Source organism: Balaenoptera borealis, assembly GCF_965194805.1.
Source record: "Balaenoptera borealis genome assembly, chromosome: 14".
NCBI classification, from domain to species: Eukaryota; Metazoa; Chordata; class Mammalia; order Artiodactyla; family Balaenopteridae; genus Balaenoptera; species Balaenoptera borealis.
This window is the reverse complement of record NC_138875.1, coordinates 52,422,624-52,445,677: the sequence shown is the minus strand read 5'-3', so window position 1 is coordinate 52,445,677 and position 23,054 is coordinate 52,422,624. Positions and strand designations below refer to the sequence as shown.

The 23,054-nt window shown below is 43.5% G+C and overlaps 1 protein-coding gene and 1 long non-coding RNA gene across 5 annotated transcripts in view; one reads left to right on the top strand and one right to left on the bottom strand.

Annotated features, from left to right (window-relative positions):
* Positions 1-23,054, bottom strand: part of LOC309610562 (uncharacterized protein) — a 651,150-nt gene that overhangs the window by 70,462 nt on the left and 557,634 nt on the right. For all 4 annotated transcript variants that reach the window (XR_014234018.1, XR_014234019.1, XR_014234020.1 and 1 more), the window contains one exon: positions 8,960-9,082. Coding sequence is in view for 1 of the 4 variants with exons in the window: in XM_082353620.1 (XP_082209746.1) it covers positions 8,976-9,082 (107 nt within the window). In the remaining 3 variants the exon portion in view is untranslated. The remainder of the gene's footprint in view (positions 1-8,959; positions 9,083-23,054) is intronic.
* Positions 1-23,054, top strand: part of LOC309610579 — a 264,883-nt gene that overhangs the window by 122,274 nt on the left and 119,555 nt on the right. The gene's annotated exons all lie outside the window — the stretch shown is intronic.

Genomic DNA, 23,054 nt, shown 5'->3' with positions numbered 1-23,054 from the left:
GTTGGGGTGCTTGCAAAACTTCCAAGTTTTAATGGCAGACAGGATTCCAAGAATCTATTTTTCAACTTCAGATAAGAAATTCTGGAAGAGAGACCATTCAAACGATACCTTTAGAATTTGAAAAATGCTCATTTGCCTTTCTCCTCCTTCTGATTTATGTTGAGAGACATTTCTCTGCTTGCCGGAGCACTCTCCTTTATTTTATGCTCCAGTGCAGTTGCATCATCAAAAATGGGAAGGGTGGGACTACTAGAGGACTCAGCGTACAGCTGGGGACGGGGCCAACACCACCTTGGTCTTTGACCTTGTCCTCCAAAAGCTGGTCAAGACACAGCAAAGGCATTACTTACTAAATCCTAATCTAAAAAGAGTATGGGAATTACTTCAGTAAAATAAACATGAAGGATTTAAAAACAGGAGACGAGAATTAGAAGATATGAGAGAATAGATCCATGGAACGAATATCGTATGTTTAGCAAAAAGAAGAAATGTCTTTAACACTTGCTAGAAAGTCATCCAGAGGTAATTACAACATTTGTTAAGCACTCCCTGTGCGAGGTACAGTGGCAAGCGCTTTATGACATACTTCTACTGTGAATTCAGTGACATGGGTATGATGGCTGTTTCGACCGGCCTCAGAAAGAAGAGAAAACTGAGGCCTGGAGAGGTTTAGGAGGCTCATGAGTGGTGGGGTCGGGATTCAAGTTTAAGGCTGCCTGTCGCCAAAGCCAGCAAATTGCTATGTGCCTTTCTCAGTCATCACAGTTTTCTTAGGATTTACTATTTCAGTCACAGTACAACATCAGTAGTGAATGTAGAAATGTAAACAGATTTTCTTCCTTCTTTTTATGTTATCTCCTATTTCCTGATGATTCCTTTTTGCAATTGTATTCATTTGTTCAGGTATTTATTTATCCACTCATTCACTCACTCACTTATTTGGCACACCCTACCCCCCCCCCCACACCAGCGATTACTATTATAATCGCTGTCCTTCAAGAATGCATAGTGAAATCTGTTCCAAGTTGGCTACAAAGTACAGATTCACACATTTTACTAGAAGATAAGAGCAAACAGAAATAGAGGAGGAAAAGCAGTTTAGAGAAAAAGGGAAGAGAAGACTCTTACCACTATGAAAATCTGCTCAATAAAATGTTATTTACTGATAGCCATTTGACCACATCCCCCGTGTTTGTAGGCTGCATGGGAAGTTCCTATGAAAAGGAGGAGAAGCTTCCCTGTGTGTGAGGTAGAGACAGTTCACCTGTCTCTGATAACGAGGGAGTCAGAGTCTGTTTGATGCATCAAATATCTTCTGAAACAGCACAAATGCTGCTCCCATACATTTTCTGAGAGAGGGCAGAGCTGGGTAAGTGTGATGCTTGACTGAGGGCCATGATAACTGTCTACAGATATTTAAAGGGTGTAAATGAAGACCTCAGTGCTTTAAAACGTCTTAGTACTCAGTTTACTAAAGATGCAGAAGAAGAGTCTGGTGAGGCATTTCTGAACCCCAGATCCCCAGAAATTTTGTATTTGGTGCCTGGGGGCTATAATCAGGCCAGAGAGAGGGACTTGGTCACTGAGTGCAGACAGACTTTGAAGATTGTGTCAAAGTGAGGAGGAGATGAAGCCACAGAAGACCGTGGTCCATCCGATGGCCTCCACGAATAGTGGAACAGTCGATGTCGAAGGGCGATTCTAGAGCAGTGGAAAGTACTGATTAACTCCACCGAGGAGAGAGGAAAAACAGAGGTACCCCCAACGGTAGGAATAATCTAGAGGGATTCTAGACTCCAGCTCAGGGAAGTGGAAGGTGGACTGTCCAGCCTGCAGAGAACCAGAGACTCATTTCATCTCGTTCTCCTATGGCCGTCACCTTTCCGCTACGTCTCTTTGGAACTTCCGTGGAAGCGTGGGATGAGAGCGGAGTAAAGGCTCTCAAAGTAGTCAAGTTCCTTTTTGGCAACTCTAGTGAAAGGCTCTCTAGATTAATTTAGAACTATTAATTATTATGAAGTAGTTCAGGTTAAAGTCTCTTGGAACACTTATGGATATCATTTATCCAGATACAGGTCCCACGTTTTTATGGCTAATTGGATTTTGGAGACGTGTACACTAATTCGGGGGTGGGAGGAGGATGCTGTCACACAACAAATGGAAACACGTGGAAGGGAATCATGTGGAGTCTTATCTGTTGTCCAAGATGAAGGCTGACTGTACAGAACTTAGATTTTTTAATGACCTGGAAATGCCCTTGGAGAGTCAGTGAGTTGATGAAGCCTTTTGACCCGAGTAAAGTCACATAATTAAGAGATGATTTGTAACAGACCCAGCCAACTACAAGGCATTCAGAGCAGACCAACCCTCCACCCCCCTCCCACCCCCCACCCCCTAAAAGAAAGTCCTCTGGTGCAGATGGCATGAAGATGAAGAGAATTTCCCTAAGCCTTACGTAAGAGGTGGCTAATGACTTTTTTACAAATACTGAAGAGTGTAAGTCCTAAACAAGAGGCAGAATGTCTTAGTTTCAACCAAACACTATAAATGAAGTTAAATGGGAACATACGGTTATTTAACATTTCTATAGGACTGTCTGTTTGCCAAAAGATTTATAATCACTTGTTCCTTAATATTCATAACATCCCTCTGAAGCACAATTTCCCATACTGGGACTTTGAGGCTGTGGGGATGGTGGAAGAATTCCAAGAGGGTCATGGGGATTGGAGCTGTAGTATTTCAAACAGCTGTCTGGTGGCGTTGGAAATTGCTGGCTGGAGGAGGGAGGTATGGAGCTCACAGCATTGTGAGTTCCCTGGGCAAGTCTCCCCCTGAGACCTGGGCCCCTTCTCAGGATCAGGCCTGCCTCCCTGCAGGATCTTAGGCTCTGCCCATTCTCCTCTCCTCAGAAGCACCAGCTCTTGCCTGAGCCTCTAAAGAACATGGCAAAGAAGATTTGGGGACCTGTGTTTGAATCCCAGCTTTGGACCTTGCTCACTGGATGACTCTGTCAAGTTTCTTACCCTGTGAGCCTTAAGTACTACATTTGCAAAATGTTGGACAATCACACATGCTTTGTAGAGTTGTTATAAAGAATGCATAAGAGGAATAATGCAATATTTGTCTTTCTGTGATGGCTTATTTCACTTAGCATAATATCCTCAAGGTTCATCCATGTTGTTGCATATCACAGAATTATCTTCTTTTTCGTAAAGGCTATTTAGCATTCTATTACATGTATAGACACATTTTCTTTATCCATTCATCTATCGATGGGCATTTAGCTCGTTTCCACATCTTGGCTCCTGTGAATAGTGCTGCAATGAAAATGGGAGTGCTAACATCTATTTGAGATCCTGATTTCAATTCTTTTTGATAAATACACAGGAGTAGGATTGCTGGATTATATGGTAGTTCTATTTTTAATTTTTTGAGGAACCTCCATACTGTTTTCCATAGTGGCTGCACAAATTTACATTCCCACCAATAGGGCACGATGATTCCTTTTTCTCCACATCCTCACCAATGCTTGTTTTTTGTTGTCTTTTTGATAATAGTCATTCTGACAGGTGTGGTTTTGATTTGAATTTCCCAGATGATTAGTGATGTTGAACATCATTTCATGTGTCTGTTGGCCATCTATATGTCTTCCTTGGGAATGTCTGTTCAGGTCCTCTGCCCATTTTTAACTGGATCATTTGTGTTTTTGATATTGGGTTGTGTGAGTTCTTTATATATTTTGGATATTAACCCCTTATTGGAGATATCATTTGCAAATATCTTCTCCCATTCAGTAGGTTGCCTTTTTGTTTTGCTGATGGTTTCCTTTGTTGTGCAAAAGCTTTTTAGTTTGATGTAGTCTCGTTTGTTTACTTTTTGCTTTTGTTGCTCTTGCCTGAGGTGTGCTCCTGCTTTTATTCCTGAAAATCCTAGCTTTAGCAGCGGTTGGTGTCTTTTATTTTCCAGGATAATCTGTCTTCCCAGATGATATAACTGAAATGTGATAAGATATTTTTTAAGGGCAATAGGTGACTTCTTGACTTAAACAGAGAATTTATGCCTTCAGATATGCTGATGGCCATTCAATCAGGACCTTACCCTTCACAGAAGTCATCCCATTCTGGAAATTACTTCACACTTTCTTATGTTCCATGTCCTAGTCTTGAAGCTGGATTGAAGAAGGTGGTTGAGGTTACAGAGTTCAATAACAGTAGTGATGATGGTGCCACTAGCAGATCAACTGTAGCCCTTTATTTTGGAGCATCACTATTCTAAAGGGAAGGGCCATGTGACCAGAGTTCCAGAAAACTGAGCAATCTGACGACTCAGATACTCAGTAATAATGAAAAAGTCATCATTTAGCGTGTTGGTGAGTCAGGGGAAGGAGAAAGATTTCCTTGCGTGCAGCCCTGCAGCTGCAGGAGGAGAAATGAAAAGCTGACAACTAAAAGTTGTCTCTCATCCATAAAACCTTATGTTTAAGGAGATTTCCTGTTAGCTTCAATTATAGCCATGGCCCTCCCCCAACTTAAATTTCTTGCAAACAGCTGATTCAGAAAGCCTCACCTCACTTAAGATGAGTAATCAAAAAGGAACTAGCATGGTATCTATACATGGAGAAAGGATAAAGAAACTAGAAAAACAAATGAGTAAGAGTTGAAAAAGATTCACTAGAAAAATAGTGCCACAAAACAGATGAAATTTGTGACCCAATATACTGTCATGAATTTAATAAGAAAAAAAAAAAAAACCTAGTGAGGCAATCATCTTTAAAAAATAGAAGCTCAAGTAAAACTAAAAACAAAATAAAAGACAGATAATAGTTCAGAAAATGCTTAGTAAGACAAAAGGAGGTGAAACAAGCACTGGCAGAACTTAGCAAAGAAGGTGACTTAGAAATAAAGACCACAATGGAAGCAGCAGAAAAAAGATCAGTTCAGCTGGAAACACACCAAGTACTCACAAGATGGGAGTGAGGAAAATGAATGAAATTAAATGGAAATGAACAAAGATTTATAAAGGGTTAGCAGGAAGGAGATAGCTATGAAGGGCAGATAGTAGATAAAATATACTTGAAAAAGAATACAGAAAGTGTGGGACAGGAATAATATTTTAATAAATAAACTTTTAACACGTTCCATGTAGAAATGACTGTATAATTCAGATTGAAAGGGGCTACTCTGTTGCAGGAAAAATTAACACAGAATGATGAACTATGAGACATATCCTAGAGAAGCTATTGGACTTTAAAGATACAAAAGAATCCTTTGGGCTTTCTGATAGTAACATCAAGTCACCTGTAAAGAGACTTGAAAAAATTCAAGCTGGTCTTAGGTTTCACCACAACACTCAGAAGAGCTAGAAGAGATTCATCTACAATGCATGACCAAAGAATTTTATACCCAGCAAACCATTTCCAAGTCAAAAAGCAGAAGACCAAACTGAAACATGCCAAATATACAAAAACTGAGAAAAATTTAAGTCCCATGTATGATACTTTAGTTCCCTTTTACTATGCTTTTCAGTGCTAATCCATATAAACTAATGTAATTGTAAAGTAAATATACTTGAAACACATAGAACTCTATACCTTGATAATATCCTTTTCTAAGTACTCTTTGAATAGTCAAAAAATTGACTATGTTTACAAGGCCACAAAGAAACTTCAGTAAATTCCAAAAATTAGAGTGAATAACAGAAAACCTTCTCTGATCACAAAGCAATTATTTAAAAATTAATAATAAAATTAGGAAAAAAAAGAAAAACCCTTCTACCTGGAAATGCCAAAATACTCTTTCTTGTATAACTCTACCATCAGGGATATATCTGAATAATATTTTAAAAAATAAAAATAGTTAAGTTAGTGTACAGCAGAACCTACAGGACAGAACTAAAGCAGAACTCAGTAAAATTTAAAGGTTTAGTATTTATATTAATATAATGAAAAGAAAGAAGTGCTTAGGCATGTTTAATCAAAAAGTTAAAATTTGGGCTTCCCTGGTGGCGCAGTGGCTGAGAATCCGCCTGCCAATGCAGAGGATACGGGTTCGAGCCCTGGTCTGGGAAGATCCCACATGCCGCGGAGCAACTGGGCCCGTGAGCCACAATTACTGAGCCTGCGCGTCTGGAGCCTGTGCTCCGCAACAGGAGAGGCCGCGATAGTGAGAGGCCCGCGCACCGCGATGAAGAGTGGCCCCCACTTGCCGCAACTGGAGAAGGCCCTCACACAGAAACGAAGACCCAACACAGCCATAAAAATAAATAAATAAATAAACCCAAAGTTTAAAAAAAAAAAAGTTAAAATTTAACAAAAAATATAAATGATATAGAAGACAACTTTGAAATGCTATTGAGAATCAAAAGATTTCAAGAAATAGAAAGGCATATCATATTCTTAAACAGGAAGATTTAAAGCAAAAACTTCAATTCTCCCTTTAAAAAAAAAAATCTGTAAATGGAATGTGAGGCCAATAAAGATAAGGATTTTTAAAAACTAAATAAGCTGCTTCTAACGCTTGTAAGAAAAATCAATAGGCATTATTCTATTTCTGGTAACAGTAGACTTTGTTATTTAGATTAACCTTTCCACTGAAAACAATGAAAAATTGAATAAAGTATTGAATAAGATTCTTCTTAAAAGCACTGAAAAGCTGACATATAACAAGGAGCTACCGAGTGATTAGCTTTTGCCATGAACATCTTTGTTGATCAGGTTAAATTGCCTTGGCTATGGTTTTAATAGAGTCTCAGAATGAAGACAGAATGCAAAGGCCAGGATTCATTCAAGGTAGAGTGGGGGATCTCATAGGACCCTTTCCCACATTAGGCTGGGAATTCCAAAGGTGAACCAGAGGTAACCCTACTCCCGTCCCCCCTCCTCAGTGTACCATAAAGCGAGTTGCCTTGACACTAAGCAAAGCAGGGAAACGAAAAGAAAACAAAACAAAACCTGTCCCTGATAGGATGTCACCATTGAACCTCTGGGCAGCATCTGCACATATTTACAGCCCGAATGCATGCCACTGGAGTAGGCCCAGAAACTTCAAGCTATAAATTTAGTTTAAAGTGAAACCAAACCATAGTGCCCCCTAACACCCAGCGGAAGTAAACTTTAAACGTCTCTAGAGGTAGACACTTTCATCCTAAGCTTCAGGTAGTTTGTACAAATGATTTTTAATGGGCAGTAAACAGTGCAGTTGAAGTCTACTAAATACATTAGAAAGCAAGCCACCATTAGTTAGTGCCAGAAGAAATAAATAGACAGCAGAGGGAGTCACACAACTTCAGCTATTTGAATGATCAGCCACAGAGTGTAAACAGTTATGCTAATTTTATTTAAATAAATGAGAAATAAGCTTTGAAATATCTGCAAGGAATAGGAGACAATAAAAAGTGACTTAGAGGGTTTGAAAAAGACCAACTAGAACTTCTAGAAATGAAAAATATGAAATGAACAAATGAAAAAGTCAATGGATAGGTGTGGCAAAAAATTAGACACAGTAGAGGACAGAATTAGAGAACTGAAGATAGTGAGAATAAAATATATAGAATTGTAGTGCAGAGAGTCAAAGAAATGGAAAATATGAGAGAGAAGTTAGTAGATACAGAAGATAGAGAAGGTCTCTCTTCTTGAAGAAAGTCTCTCTTCTTTCTCAAAAGTGTAAATGGTATTTCAGAAGGCAAGAAAAGAAAAGAATGCAGGAGGGTGGACTGATAAAAAAAATAATAGATCTTAAATTTAAATGAAAATAAATTCACATCAAGGCACAATCACAAAGAAACTGTAGGGTATTATAGACAAAGAGAAGATCTTAAAAGCAGCCAGAGTTGAGGTGGGGTGGTATGTTCTGACTAATGAGTAAGACTAGCCCTACCAGATGTCAAAATACATGGTAATGTGCTATTAATTAATACCTCATGGTACTGATACATGAGTAAATAGATAGGTCTATGTAACAGAATAAAAAGTCCAGAAGTGAATCTGGGAATTTTAGTATACAACAAAAGTTGGCAGCTCAAATCAGTAGGGAAAGATGGCTTATTTAATAACTGATACTGAAACATATAATAAGCCTCTGGGAGAAAACACATACTTGGATTCCAGCCTCATACATTATTCCAATTAAATTCTAGGTAGACCCAAAATTTAGAAGGTAAAAAAAATCAGAAAAGTGTTAGAAGGAAAAATAGAATATATTTAAAAAATAAACTCAAGAGTAGTAAAGGTTTTTCTCTGTTTAACAAAAAACTGAGAAACCATAAAAAAATATAGTAGTAACTTTTACTACCAAAAGCATATTTTAAATGTGTCTTGCACAACAATATCATAAGTGAATGAAAAGTAATGAACCACAGCTCATATCACTGAATAAGACAAATTTTCCTTAATGTATGAAGAACTTGTACAAACAATAATCTTGTGCAGAAAAGAATCAAATATAAAATGGACATAACCTCTACAACATTTTACCAAAAACCAAAATAAAACTGGTTTCTAACCATATTAAAAGATGCTTAACTCCATTCTTAAAAAGAGAAATGCATATTTAAACTAAGATGTAATACTACTCTTCCACTATCAGGTTGACAAAGATGAAAACATCTGAGTATGTTGGGTTGGCAAGGATGTAAGCAAAGGGTTCTCTTGCACCTTGCCGGTGAGAATGTAACTTGGTACTGTCTTCTTGGAGAGCATTTCTTTCTCCACACCAAGATTTTAAATCACATGCTCTTTGACCCAGCAACTTTACTTCTAGGAATATATCTTACAGATATAGTCACAAATATATGAAATAGAGTGCTCAGGAATATTCATTACAACATGGTGAAAACAAAAGCTTGGAAACAACTTAAATCCTTATCTTGTCTTTGGGGAACCTATGAGCCTCGTGCCAATGATTTCTTCCACCACCACCACCCCCCCGCCCCCAACTCTCTTACCACCTCACGTGCACATTACCTGGCACACATACTCTTCAGGCCCCTCGCACATGGGAGAACCTTCGCAGGATCCCTTCCAGCTCACCAACTAATTTTACAGACAGTTCCAGGAGACTGCTGAGGTTTCCAAGATCATAGAAGACTAGAAGAGTAGAGAGGAAGAATCACTAACGACAAGAGAGAGTTGTCAGCTTGATAACAGAAGACAGCAAAAGTATAAAAAAACATCAAAAGGAACCCACCCTGCCCCAATCTATAATCGCCATACACAGTTCAATAGCTTTCTCCTCTTCTGCCTGCAGGATCTTTGAACGTATGTTTTAAACATCCTAATATACCTCTTCACCTTTATTTTACTCCACTACTCACATTTCTGCTCAAATTGCCCACAAGAGGGTCATTAACGAGCTTTGGTTTGCTGAATTTAGTGACCCCGCTCCAGCTCTTGGCCTGCCCTGTCAGCTTGTGGCCCAAGGCCCTGCTGCTCTGCCTTCTCTCTCCTGCTGTCCTCACCGTGTGACACTGTCGTCTTTCCCCTTTCCACCGGGGATGCCCTTTCCCTGTCTTGCTGACTTGGAATTCTGGGGGCCTCTGGGGTTCTGCCCTCCACTCTTTCCCCCTGTGGGCTCTCTCTCCTGGCATTCTCACCCGCTTCTGTGGTTTCATTTGTCATTTGTAACGCTCCCATATCTGTGATTCCAACCAACCTCTCCTTGTGAATTTCGCCTCAATTTAAAAACTGTTTATAGCATAATGCCCTTAAGGTCCATCCATCCTGTTGCAAATGGCAGAATTTCCTTCGTTCTTGTGGCTGAATAATATTCTACTGTATACATATATATATATATGTCACAATGTCTTCTTTATGCTAAGTGAGATCAAGTCAGACAGAGAAAGACAAATATTGTATAATTTCACATACACATGGAATCTAAAAAAGCCAAACTTATAGAAACAGAGTAGAGTGGTGATCACCAGGAGCTGGGAGGAGGAAAAGAGGGGGATGTTGGTCAAATGGCACAAACTCCCAGTGATAAGCTGAATAAGTTCTGGGCATCTAATGTACCCCATGGTGACTACAGCTAATGACACTGTGTTATATACTTGGAAGTTGCTGAGAGAGGAGATCATAAATGTTCTCACCACAAAAAAGAAACGGTAATTATGTGGCATGATGGAGGTGGTAGCTAACACTCTGTGGTAATCACTTTGCCACATATAAGTGTATGAACTCAACATGTATACCTTAAACTTATACAATGTTCTATGGCAGTTATATCTCTATAGATACGCAAAATGAACAACTGTTTTTAACCCAGTCTCCAAAGCCCATTGCACATGCTTCTCTGCATGAAGTCTTCCTTACTCCCTGCTGGCAGGATAGTGTCAGCCCACCTCCCCTCTCTTCCTCCCATGCCTTCTCAAGGGGGCAAAAATGGGTGCTTGAGAGGCAAAAATCCTATTCTTTTTATGTACAAAGCACGGATCTATGTACAGTATATAAACAGATATATAGTATAGCTGTGGTATTCAGATTTCACATGGGCAGGGAGATTAGAGGAAAACAATTCTAAAAAAGGCTCCTAAAGGGGTAATAATGAAAGGAAAGCTGAGAAACACCACTCTTGACATTTCCACCAGGCTGAGAATGAGACACGCCACACCTAGTTTGTCTGAAACCAAATGAGTGCTCCCACATCTTGCTCTCAAGTCCCCACCCTACTCCTCCCACGTTCTTGTCACAGTTAACGTCACTGTCAGTGACCCAGCGCCCTTGCTGGGACCCTCAGGCATATTGGCGAACCCCTCGCCCTCAGCGCCCACGTCTAGTCATGCCGAGTCTGCCAGCTGACCTCCCACCATCTCTCCCCATTCCAGCCTCTTGGTCTCATCATCTCTTGCCTGGATCACAGCAACAGACCCCTAAATGGTTTACATCCACTTCCCTACTCCAACCTATCTTTCACTCTGCCACTAGAGAGAATGTTCTAAAACGCAGCAGATCATTTAATTTTTTTTTATAGGCTGCTTTTATTAAGTAAAGCATTACATTTCACAGTCACAGCAGTTTATATTTATTATTATTATATTTTTGACCGTGCCTCCACGGCATGTGGGATCTTAGCTCCCCGACCAGGGATCGAACCCGTGCCCCCTGCAGTGGAAGCGTGGAGTCTTAACCACTGGACCGCCAGGGGAGTCCCTAGGTCATTTAATATTCATGTATTCAAAGTTCTATTACCGTTTGCTTAAAATATCAAGTCTCTAGCAGAAGATACAAGCCCTCTGCCCTTTCCTGCATTCCCCTACAGTCATGTTCTATCCTAACACACTGACTGTGTGCTTTCCCTGGAACCCAATCTACACCTTCGTCCCTCCCTGTCTTTTTTGTACCAAGTCTTCTGCTCAGAATTCCTTTCTCCCTTCTTTTCACCTGAACTCCTATTCCTACCTGAAGGCCCAGCTCAAATGTTTCCACATCTATTGAGTCTCCCCTCACGTGATTCCTGGCAGGATCATTTGTTGCTTTCTTTGTGTGTCTACACCATGATGTCCATGTTTATATAACAGTAAATGTAGCACATTACTTTTCAGCTGGACTGTGAATTTTGAGAGTGAGGACGTGTACCAAATCAACACATTTATTGAGAAAAAGACTCCATTTGTAAGGCAATGTGCTGGGTGTCAGAGCAGCGGCAGTGATGAATGAGGATTGCCTCCATAAGAATCTGGTGAGGAAGACAGATTTCAGTAAATTAACAAGTGATCATTTAAATACAGTTGTGATAAGTGCAACAAAGGAAAATCACATGATGTTACGAGTGTAAGGAACAGGGAAATCCACCTGTACCTGAAGGGGTGGAGACAGCATGCCTGGAGAAAAGACTTTTAAACAAAGAAACAAAAGAGTCAGCCGGGTGAAGAGTGGGGGGGCAGGGGGGAGGAGAGATACCCAGGCAGGTATCGCATGAGGATGCTCTGTGCTAAGAAAGCCTGAGATCATGGAAGACTTGAAATAAAACAAACCAGAATCCAAACACAATGTGGGTCTGAAGCACGGCGAGGCCAAGGGAGGTGGGTTTGGATGATACCGTGAACACCCAATACGTGACTGTTGAACGGATTTATGAAGGTGTGAGTTTTCAGGACAGTCCTCGATGCCTGGTCCCTGGGTAAAATGGTCCCCAATTGAGTAAGAGCATTTCCCTGTACCCAGAACTCTGGGGTCAAGTGTCAGTCACATGAATGTGAACAGGGGGCAAAGAAAACATGGAAACAATACGCTCGGCTCTACTTCTGGGTCATCAGCTCACGGGCAGCTTCATCCTGCAGCTTCTCTGTGGGTCGCTGTCATTTTGTATAGCGTGCATTTGGGGCCCCTGGGGGTCCCACAGCTAATCCCACACCAGAGTCTTCTGAGTGTTGCAAGTAGAGATGGAGTCGAGTGAACTGGTTTGTTACGCCAACCAGCCCCATGTTCCGGGAGTCATGAAACACGGGGCTAGCAACAGAAATGATTCACCCACGGAGGCATGTAGTTGGCTGTGGAGAGAGAGAGAGGAGAAGACTAAAAATAACACTTCCCCTGAAGGGTGGAGCTGGAGGCTCGCGTTGTGTCACACTGGCTGTTGTTTCTGAAAATTCCCGCAGTGGAAGTGGAGAGTGGCGTCATGGCTGCCAGTGGCCAGCCCGCGGCGAGAGAAACAAACCCAGAGGCGGCTCTGGGCAGGTCCCGCCCTCAGGAGAGCTGTGGAAGTGTCCATGCAGGCGGGGATTTCAGGGCACGAGGCCTTATCACTCTACTTCTTCCCAGAAGCCGATGCCTAACATCCTAGAACCCCACATCTTTCACTAAAAACTTTGATCCTCGGTAAACCAGAAGGACGACACATAGGCTGTTATTAACAAAACATGCAGAGGTCGTTGGCGTTTACAAGGATGTTCAGACTTTGTTTTGTTTTGCTTTCTTTTCTCTTCCTCCCGCTGTCCCATAGGCTCCAGGGGAGCAGGGCCCTTGCTTGTCCTGTTCCCAGTTCCATCCTCAGTGTCTAGCACAGGGTAGGAGCCAAATAAATATTTGCTTAAGGAAAAATGGAAGGAATGTATCTAACTCAGCCCTCTTAGCTTGCAGACAAGGAAACTGGGCAGGGAGCAGAAACTTGCCCAGGGCCCCGCAGCCAGTAAGCCGCAGTGGGAGAGAAGCCCGGCCCGACTCCTCACCTGGCGCTCCCTCCACTCCAGCCTATTACCAGGACTCGGCACGGCTACACTGTTTCGCTGTGGGCGAGGGAGACCGAACGTGAGGTCACTGGCCACTGGATTGGGAAAGATTGCATGAAGAGGCTGCTGAGGGCACCAAGACAGTGAACTTAGAGGGGGAGCAGGTGGCACTGAGGGCTGCCCACTAACGCCCCAAGGGCACAGAGGTGCTCCTTTCCTAGCCTACTTTGTTTGCCTAGATCCATTTTTAGTGCAACCTTGGAGAAAGCCGAAGTTCCTGGAGCAGCAGAGGCTGACGGCTTGTCATTGGCGCCAGACCACATGGTCTCGACTGTATGTGGACAGTTCTATAGTCGTTAACACTGACGGCTTGTGTGCTTTTTTCTGTTTTGTTTTTTTTTCCTTTTAATAATCAGACAATAGTTTACATCTGTGTGTTGGCAAGGAGCCATAAAGAAGAGCATCCAAACAAAGGGGAGAAAAGCCAGACTGGCAAGGGGGCTGGGAAGGAAAACCCAGATTCTTCACCTTCAGTCCCCAAGGATGAAAGGATTTAAAGTTCACTGTGGAGGAAGGGGAGACAGGAGGAGGGAGGGGCCTTGAAGAATTACCAGTGGTTACGAAAATGGTCATTTTTGAAGCCAGTTTTCATTTAGGCTCACACTGTCTTGTGGTCTTAAAAATATCTCTCAAGTGAAAGGCTTCCGAGAGGTCGGGGCAGTGGTGGGAGCAGCCGGGAGCGACTTGGTGCTGAGGAGTGGAGTTGAGACAGCCACTTCCGGGGCCTCCTGGCCTGAGCCCCATTCCCCCTCCTACCCCTCCCCACCCCCCCGTCCCTGGAGCCACCAAACAGAGGAGGGAACAGAGCCCTACCTGACTTGCTGTCCAGGTCCCAGAACAGACGGATTCTCTTTCTGTTCCCAGCCAATGGCGAGGCAGGCATTGACTCTGAGTCCTTAGAGACTGGGCCCCAGCTCTCAAGTCTGGGGGCAGCTCTGGACTTTGCTCAGGCCAGGTTGGACACCGGGTGTAAGAACAGCACAGATATTGGATTATAGTTTTCAGTCCACCCCAGTCTGTGTTTTGGGGCATAGAATTAATAACGATTTGAAAATATCTACTTCTTTGAACAAGCTTCTGAATGGAAACAACCACAGGGATCCATGTGCCTGCAGGTTGCGGCCAGTGTGGGTTTTGGAAACTGGCGCTCAAGCAGCTTGTAGGATTTCTACTTAGACGTAGTGAAGCTCCATCAGCTGAAGTCGGATGAGGCTGCTTAAGGGATATCCGTGAAATGGAAGTAGTTTATTATTACTGTTTTTACATTTCAATTTTAGAAATTAACAATCTTCTAATTGTCAAGGACATTACTTGAAGGAGTCTGAGAGGCATATTTATTTCGAATCCAGGTTGTAAACATAAACGTCCAAACCAACGGAACTCCCACACAGACTTCAAGGATGAAGGGTTTGTTTGTTTTTAAAGCATCTTTAGCATAAGAACATATTCCAAACATATAACAGATAAGGATGTACTCGCTAGTACCAGTAATGGCGATGACTTTAATGACTGAGAAAGAATAAAGGAAGCAGGGGGAAAAAATTAAGGCAATACTGACAGCTACTCAGATGGCAACCTACATAAATTAGTCAGTTTCCTTATCAGAGATTTACATGTTAAAACCACTTGATATAACCCAGCAGGAAATTGAACAAGTGATTCTATGTCCAGACTTGGAAACAAAAATAACCACTCAGGGCCTACACACATTAGTTTGTTCAAACTTGCGCTGATAAAAGTCTTTTTGGCTGGGGCTGTACTGTGCGGTTGTGAGACTGGAGGGCTTGGCAGATGATTGATACTAAAACAATTGCAAATGCTTCATACAGGAAAACACGTTTGAGGAAAGTTTCAGCTGGTCCCCGATAGCCACTAAGATGAGGCCAAGGGAGAGACTGACTGTGATTTAGTATCCTTCATACTGAAGGAGAAAGAGAACTGACTGCGTCAGCTTTACAAAGCATGTTTAGCCTCTTCATTAGGCGTATCGTCCTCTTACATCCAACACACACATTCTTGTTCACACTCACACACAGATACTTCACATTCTCCTTTTACACTTGTACCCATGCCAGTGTTTCTTAGTATTTCCCCAAGAATGAGAACACTTTTGAAATTTCTGACTTGTAACGACGTTAGGGACAAGCAGACATTTGCCTGTCCAACCCTTGAGGCCGAGACCCCACGGTTCCCCCTGGCAGTCCCAGACGCCTTTCCAAAACAGCCTCTCTCTGGTCTCTGAGAGTTCTCTCGCATACCACATGCATGTTCTATTTATGTTTCTTTGTCCTGAACAAGATTTGGCCCCATTGTGTGGGAGCAACACCAGAAAAGAAAAACAAAATCCATCCACTGAGAGAAAATGGATATTGTGGGAGCTTGGAGAAATTTACATACTTTGCTCATTCCATTTTCTGGTGATGTCAGAGCCAAAGAATATCCCTCTTAAAAAATCACACACGCATTAAAAATGTTGAGGCTCACCAGCTCTGTCCCTCAAGCGGACTGTCATGCAAAGGAGAAGGAGAAATGTAAATACTCCCCTGCCTGCCCCCCCCCTCCCCGCCCCCCTTTCGTTTGCCTCATCAGCCTCCTAAAGAACCTAACAAATTAGTCCAGACTCCATTTGGACGGAATTAAGGGCCTGTCTGCAAAAGGGTGAGGGGTATTAATGGAGGGGGTGGGGGGATGGGAAGAGTAGTGGGAGGCGGGAATGTGGTGCTTGAGTCTGGGTGACCGGCCCTGGCGTTTTATGGAGACAGAGAAGGGTCGGCTGACACTTTACAGATTGGGTGTCATGTTCAGGGAATTTGGCATTTCTGCCACAGGGCTCCGGCTGCCCTGCTAACTGCCTTCTTTCTCCCTGCTGGTAAAAGTGCAGGAGAAAAGGGTTAAATAAATGTTTGTGATATGATAAGGTGCTTGTTTATTCAAGGAATGACAGATTATTGGCTCCAAAGGCAGCCCTGAAAAATAGTACAAAGGAACTGGCTCTCCCCTCGCGGATGATGTGATTTCCTCCTAAGATTCTGCTCTTTCCTAGGAACAACTTGCTCTGGGAATGAAGAAAGATGATTTTCCTGTAGTGGGAGACGGACAGCCTTGGTGCTGAGGTTTGGAGCCCCAGAAGCTGGCTAGGAACTGGGATGGCTTGTCTTGGGGGACGCTCATCCCTGCCCTGGTGCAGGCCCGGCATCCCGCGGGCCCTGCCTCCTGCTGTTTCTCAGAGCCTGGGAAAAGGATTTACTCGCTCAGGAGGGGAACGTCTCCCCTAGGAAATCCTGTGTGCAAGGTCTTCTTCCAGACACAGACCGCTGGGTCCATCCCACGGCCATCCTGGCTCTCTGTGAACACGTGATCACCTGCACGTTTGTATATTTACACGCAAGCACACCCTTGTCCCGTGAGCTTTCTCCTGCTGGGCTCCAGCGATTTCATAGCTGGTCCCGGAGGAGAATTCAGCTCCAGATGCCCCAACAATGAGACATTTCCCTAACGTCTGTGCGCTTTTCTTGGGGGAGGAAACCCCAGTGACGGCCAACCCTGACAATCACCAGCAGGCCTGGCCTGGGGCCCTGGAGGCAGAGATGCCCCCCAGTGCTGTCTGAGCTGGGCAGGCCCTTGCTGTGCTGTACACTCGGTGCTGCTCAGCCCACGTCCCGCTTCCAGATACCCTGGAGCTGGCTGCTGCCTGCAGAGAAAGAGCGCTGTACCTCCCGGCCTCCCACCAGAACCCTCCCCCCACCCCCCCTCCACCCTGCCCCTGGCATGCTACAGAGAGCTTGTTCACATACTTGCTGAGTAGAAGGGTTTGGACAAGATGTTTGGCATAGTTCTCATTGAAAAGAACTCAGTGCCAAAGTCAAACACCAAGAAAAAAAAAAGTTGTGATTGAACTGCTGTTTTTCCAGGATCCTGGGAACTACTGTGTGATTTTCACAATAGTCCGCTGCCTTATCAGCCAAGGTGCTTTCTGTAAGACACAAGGCACTGGCCTGGGGAACCCAATGCCCTTCGGACACGATGACTAAGGCTGACCCGCAGGGGCGTTATCAAATATCCACGTTTGGGCTATTTTTATGATTGCATTCAGTACTAATAGGGCTTGTTGAGTGTACACAGCCGTGCGCTCATTCTTGAACTACACAAGATAAGATCCCTGTCCCAGGGAGCTTACTGCCTGACTTTTGCAAAAACCAGATGGCAGAAAATGGTTTCCCTCTGCCCATCAGCAATGATTGAAGGGGTGGAGATGAGAAGGGGTGCAGTCAATTCATAACTCTCCCAGGGTGGGACCTCTGCTTTGGCATTTATCCCATGTGACGTTTTAGTCATGGACTGTCTTTCGCCCATCATCTGCTACTCCATAAGCTGCATCTCCTGGAGCCTCTGAGAATACAAGCTAATTTGAATATCAACTTAATTAAAACATTGTTAGATACATAAAGACGCCTCCCACCAGACACAGACACACACATTATGTACGTACACACTCACAAATATATCATGGATTCCAAAACTATCCGTGAATGGTTTTTGGTCTGCAGTGGGGACATCAGAACTTGTAGATTTGACCCATCATTGCTGGTCATGTCTGAATTATATGCCATGATGCTGGATTAGGAAGGACCAACCGGGACACCCCATCACGTCAATCATGTCGCGAGGACAGCTTCTGAGTCTGCCCCCAGCTGTGCAAGTCAGTAGAGCAGTGGCAACAGGCTACCTGGACCCTCACACCAGCACCACTGTCCCCAGAAGAACTTCCCTGTCTGTGACCTCGTTTTTTTTGTTTTGTATTTTATTTTATCTTATTTATTTATTTATTTTTGGCTGCGTTCGGTCTTCATTGCTGTACGCGGGCTTTCTCCAGTTATGGCAAGTGGGGGCTACGCTTCGTTGCGGTGCGCAGGCTTCTCACTGAGGTGGCTTCTCTTGTTGTGGAGCACGCGCTCTAGGCGTGAGGGCTTCAGTAGTTGTGGCTCGCGGGCTCTAGAGCGCAGGCTCAGTAGTTGTGGCGCATGGACTTAGTTGCTCCGCGGCATGTGGGATCTTCCCGGACCAGGGCTCAAACCCATGTCCCCTGCGTTGGCAGGCGGATTCTTAACCACTGTGCCACCAGGGAAGCCCTGTGACCTTGTTTTTTTTTTTTTTTGCTTGTTTGTTTGTTTGTTTTTTGGATTTTTAGGGCAGTTTATTTACAGACTATCAAATACAGTCTTTTTTCTCTTGTTAAACAAATGGCTTATATTAAACACATTAGATTTAGGAGTTATGAGACTTTACTAAAAATTCTCGCAAAAAAGCACACCTTTACAACAAATTAACTTAATCGTGAAAAAAATTTAAAGAGTGATTCACTACAGAGCCTCATTTTCAATGTGGCATTTTCAATTAGAAAATTCTTTTTTAATGGGACATTTGATATGGTGAAAGGAATAAGACCCACAAAATGTTAAGTCTACACGATTCAGAGAGCCTGTCTGTGACCTTGTGTTTCAGGGTAGTCCCCTAACTCATCAGGGCATTTGCAACTGCATGAGTTTTCTTGAAGAGCAAAAATAACTTTTATGTAGACGCAGGAACCCTCTTACCAAGGGTGCCCCCCCACCTGGTTGAACCCCAGGAATGAGGCAATTATGTGTTACTTGGCACATGCTTTGTCTTCAGCTGGAAGCCAACCGGAGACTGGCATTTGAGCGGGAGGAGGTGATCTGGGAGGTGGTCTCGGGTAGCACCAGCAGGGGAGTGGGGAGGGAAGCCAAAACAGGGTGGGTGTGCTGAAGGGCAGTCACTGCTGTGGGCACCTGAGGAAGAGTGTAGGATGCATCCAGAGCTCTAGTTTTCTGGGGATATCTAGCAGCTGGGATATTGATCCACCAACTCTGTTTTGCCATTGGCTGAGGGTTGTTCCAGGGGCTCTCAGCTACCAGGCACTTCCAGCCTTGCTCCGCATGCAGGCTCAGCAGACTCCTTTAGCCAGAAAAGGCTCTGAGGAAGAGAGGTGCCGGTGCGTGCAGTGCTGCCAATGTGCAAGGGAATGGCGGGAGCCAAGGATACATAGGCAGAGACCTGACAGAGTCTGCCATGGGTTCCCTCCCTCCTTTCCTTTCTTTTAATAAGGAACTCCTTTGAGGGAAGTTATAGTTAAGTACAAATTTGATTGAGGAAGGAATCCATATTGAGAAGTCTAGGATAAATAAATAAATCAGGGCTTCCCTGGTGGCGCAGTCGTTGAGAATCTGCCTGCCAATGCAGGGGACACGGGTTCGAGCCCTGGTCTGGGAAGATCCCACATGCCGCGGAGCAACTGGGCCCGTGAGCCACAACTACTGAGCCTGCGCGTCTGGAGCCTGTGCTCCGCAACAAGAGAGGCCGCGATAGTGAGAGGCCCGCGCACCGCGATGAAGAGTGGCCCCCGCTTGCCACAACTAGAGAAAGCCCTCGCACAGAAACGAAGACCCAACACAGCCAAAAACGAATATAAAAATTAATTAATTAATTAATTTAAAAAAAGAAAATAAATAAATCAATAAAGAAGAAGAGGGGAGAAAAACAAAGGGTCCAGCTCAGCTTTCATTTCTTCTGGGAAAATCCCAAGCCCCTCCTCCCACGTCTCGCCCCTCAGACTGTTCTATGGTTCCAGTAGCACACTGAAGTCATGGCTACCTACACCCATCACCCTGACTTGTAATTGTTGATTCATTTGTCATCCTTCCAAACCAAAGCATTCTTTCGTTTGTTTGTTTGAATTTCTGCATTCCCTATACCAACCTGCTTGGCACTGATAGGTACTTAATTCATCTCTAGGAAATGAATGAATGGTTCTTTTGAAGTATTCCACACATCTCTACCAAAAGCTGAAAGGTTTAGCAGTCAGGAAGAGAACTTCCAACCAAGTTCCCTTGGAGTTTTGGTGATTGAATTTGAGAGATCTTTGAATGCCTGTCCTAAAACTTAATCACCAAAGCTCAGTGATTTTTTCAATATCAGGATTCTTCTTATGGAGGAAAAAGATGGACTCCCCATGGAGTGTAAGGGGCTGAGTGAAGTGGAAAGCTCAGATACTCAGGTTGAAAGCCCCATCCCTCAAGGTGAGTGTCCAGCATAAAATAGTAGCTCATTAAACATTCAGTTCCATTCTTACAAAGAGAAAAGTAAAAGGCAAGTTTATCATTTATCCTTCCTCTAATTATATAAAAAAAAAAGCTTGAAAAAAAAAAAAGAGGAGGAAAAAGTCCAGGGCAGGGCAGAACCTGGTCACCACCTCCAACCAAGTCTCCATGATTTGGGCTAGAGATGCTTTTATTCCAGGAACAGGTCTCTTCTCTATTGCAGATAATTTGATGATACCATGTGACCTTCACTTGTATCTCTCCTTCAGGGGATTCCACCTTTCTGGAACCCAGAGCCCATTCTGTCCTCAGATGGTACCCATCCCTGGGTTTCCTGCTGTCTGACCAAAGATCAGTGTTGTTCCAGACAAGGCCTCCCTGGGCTGGGTCAGGTCCAGGGGATTCTGCAGATCCCTGTGACAGGCCCCTAGAATCTTTCCCATTATTGACAAAGGAGGGAACTCATTCCTCTACTCCAGGGTTTTCAACCTATGTGCTATTGACATTTTGGACCAGAATATTCTCTGTGGCAGGAGTTGTCCTATGCATTATAAGATGTTTAGCACCATCCCTGGCCTCTACTCACTGGATGCCAGCTGCACCCCTTCCAATCATGACAATCAAAAGTACCTTCAGATATTACCACATGTCCTGTTGGGGTTCAGATCATCCCTGGCTGAAACCCACTGGTCTAATTCAAGCCTGGTGAGGAGTTGGCAAACCATGACCTCTGGGCAAAATCTGGCTTGCAGCCCATTTTTGTAAGGCTTACATAGGAATGGTTGTTATCTTTTTTTTTCCCAATATTTTATTATAAACATTATGAACATACTGCAAATTTGAAAGAAATGTATCTTTGTAAAGAATTGTTAATAAAAAAATCAAACAGGGACTTCCCCGGCGGTCCAGTGGTAAAAAATCCACCTTCCAATGCAGAGGATGTGGGTTCGATCCCTGGTCGGAGAACTAAGATCCCACATGCCGTGGGGCAACTAAGCCCGGGCATCACAGCTACTGAGCTTGCGCGCCTCAATGAGAGAGAGCCCGTGTGCTGCAAACTACAGAGCCCACGCACTCTGGAGCCCGCATGCCACAACAAAAGATCCCGCATGCTGCAACTAAGAACCGATGCAGCCAAAAATAAATAAATAAAAATAAAGAAAAATTTTAAAAAATCAAACAAAGAAGAACAGGTGACAGAGACTATATGTGGCTCACAAAGTCAAAAATATTTACTACTGGATTTTTTTAAATGTTGCCAACTCCAGTTCTAGAATGAAGAAAAACATCTTTGCAGCCAAGAGTGGGCATATACCTAGCAAGTAACAATGAATTTTTCTTCTAGATTCATACACTAAATGTTTCAGTGAGGAAGATTTACCATTCTCTCTCCTGGAGGAACTGTGACCCTCCACGGGGATCGCTTCATAAAGAGGTCAAGTTACATAGAGAACAAACGTATGGATACCAGGGGGGAAGGGGAGGTGGGATGGATTGGGAGATTGGGATTGACATATACACACTACTATGTATAAAACAGATAACTAATGAGAACAGACTGTATAGCACAAGGAACTCTACTCAATGCTCTGTGGTGACCTAAATGGGGAGGAGATCCAAGGAAGAGGGGATATATGTATACGTGTGGCTGATTCACTTTGCTGTACAGCAGAAACTAACACAACATTGTAAAGGAACTATACTCCAATTAAAAAAAAAATTCCTTCCCAATAAAGATAATGTTCTACTTACATAAAAAAAAAAAAGATCAAGTTAAACACTGCATGCTATGTGCTTTTCATCACTCAAGGCATGGAAAATGTGTCTTAGTATAAAAGTTAAAGTAACTCTAAGAACTGTTAACGAATCTAAAATTTCTGAGGCTTAACACAAGAGTTTATTTCTTGTCCAGACACAGTCTAATTGGCTATCATTTAGGTACATGGGCTGAGGGAAGCTCTGCTGTATGTAACATGTAACTTCTCAAGTTATCCTGGATGTTGGCATCCCACTGGAAGATGGAGGAAGAGAGAATGATGAGACATCCATGGGAAGTTTCTATGGGCCAGGCTTGGAAGTGATGTTCCTCATGTCCACTCCCATGTCATTGGCCAGAACTCAGTCACATGGCTACACCTAACTGCAAGGAAGCCTGGGTGATGAAGTCTATATGTGGTCCCAGGAAGATGGGGGGATGGGATCTGGTGAACACAAAGTAGAGTGTTCCTTTGCTTTGCCACCAGAGGAAACCTTGGATAAAATTGGAAATTGGTCCTTCAGTGATGACAAAGAGACTTGATGCTAAGAGGAAAGCTAATATTTGAAAGCTGTATTCAGAACAAATGAAAACTTGATTGTATGTAATGTCATATAGAACTGCCTGCCTAGCCCTGATGCACTGGGCTTGAAGAACACAAAAGACACCACCCCCTCCCCTCCCCCCCCCACCCCCAAGCTCTGGGCCCAGGGCAAACCAATCCTCTGGACATTAAGTGTCTCTCAATCAAATGCAGGAGTTGGACGAGCTTTGGGATTTTTATGAGTTCACATACAGTATCTAAGGACATGGGAGGACAGTGGTAGGATCAGGAAAAGACCCCTCATAGGATCCACTACATTCTCATCACAAAAGATTTTGATCATTAGTCAGACATTGTCTTTTCACAGGATACGGCAAAGGCTGTCTCGGGAAGAACGTGGAAGAATGGCTTGATCCTC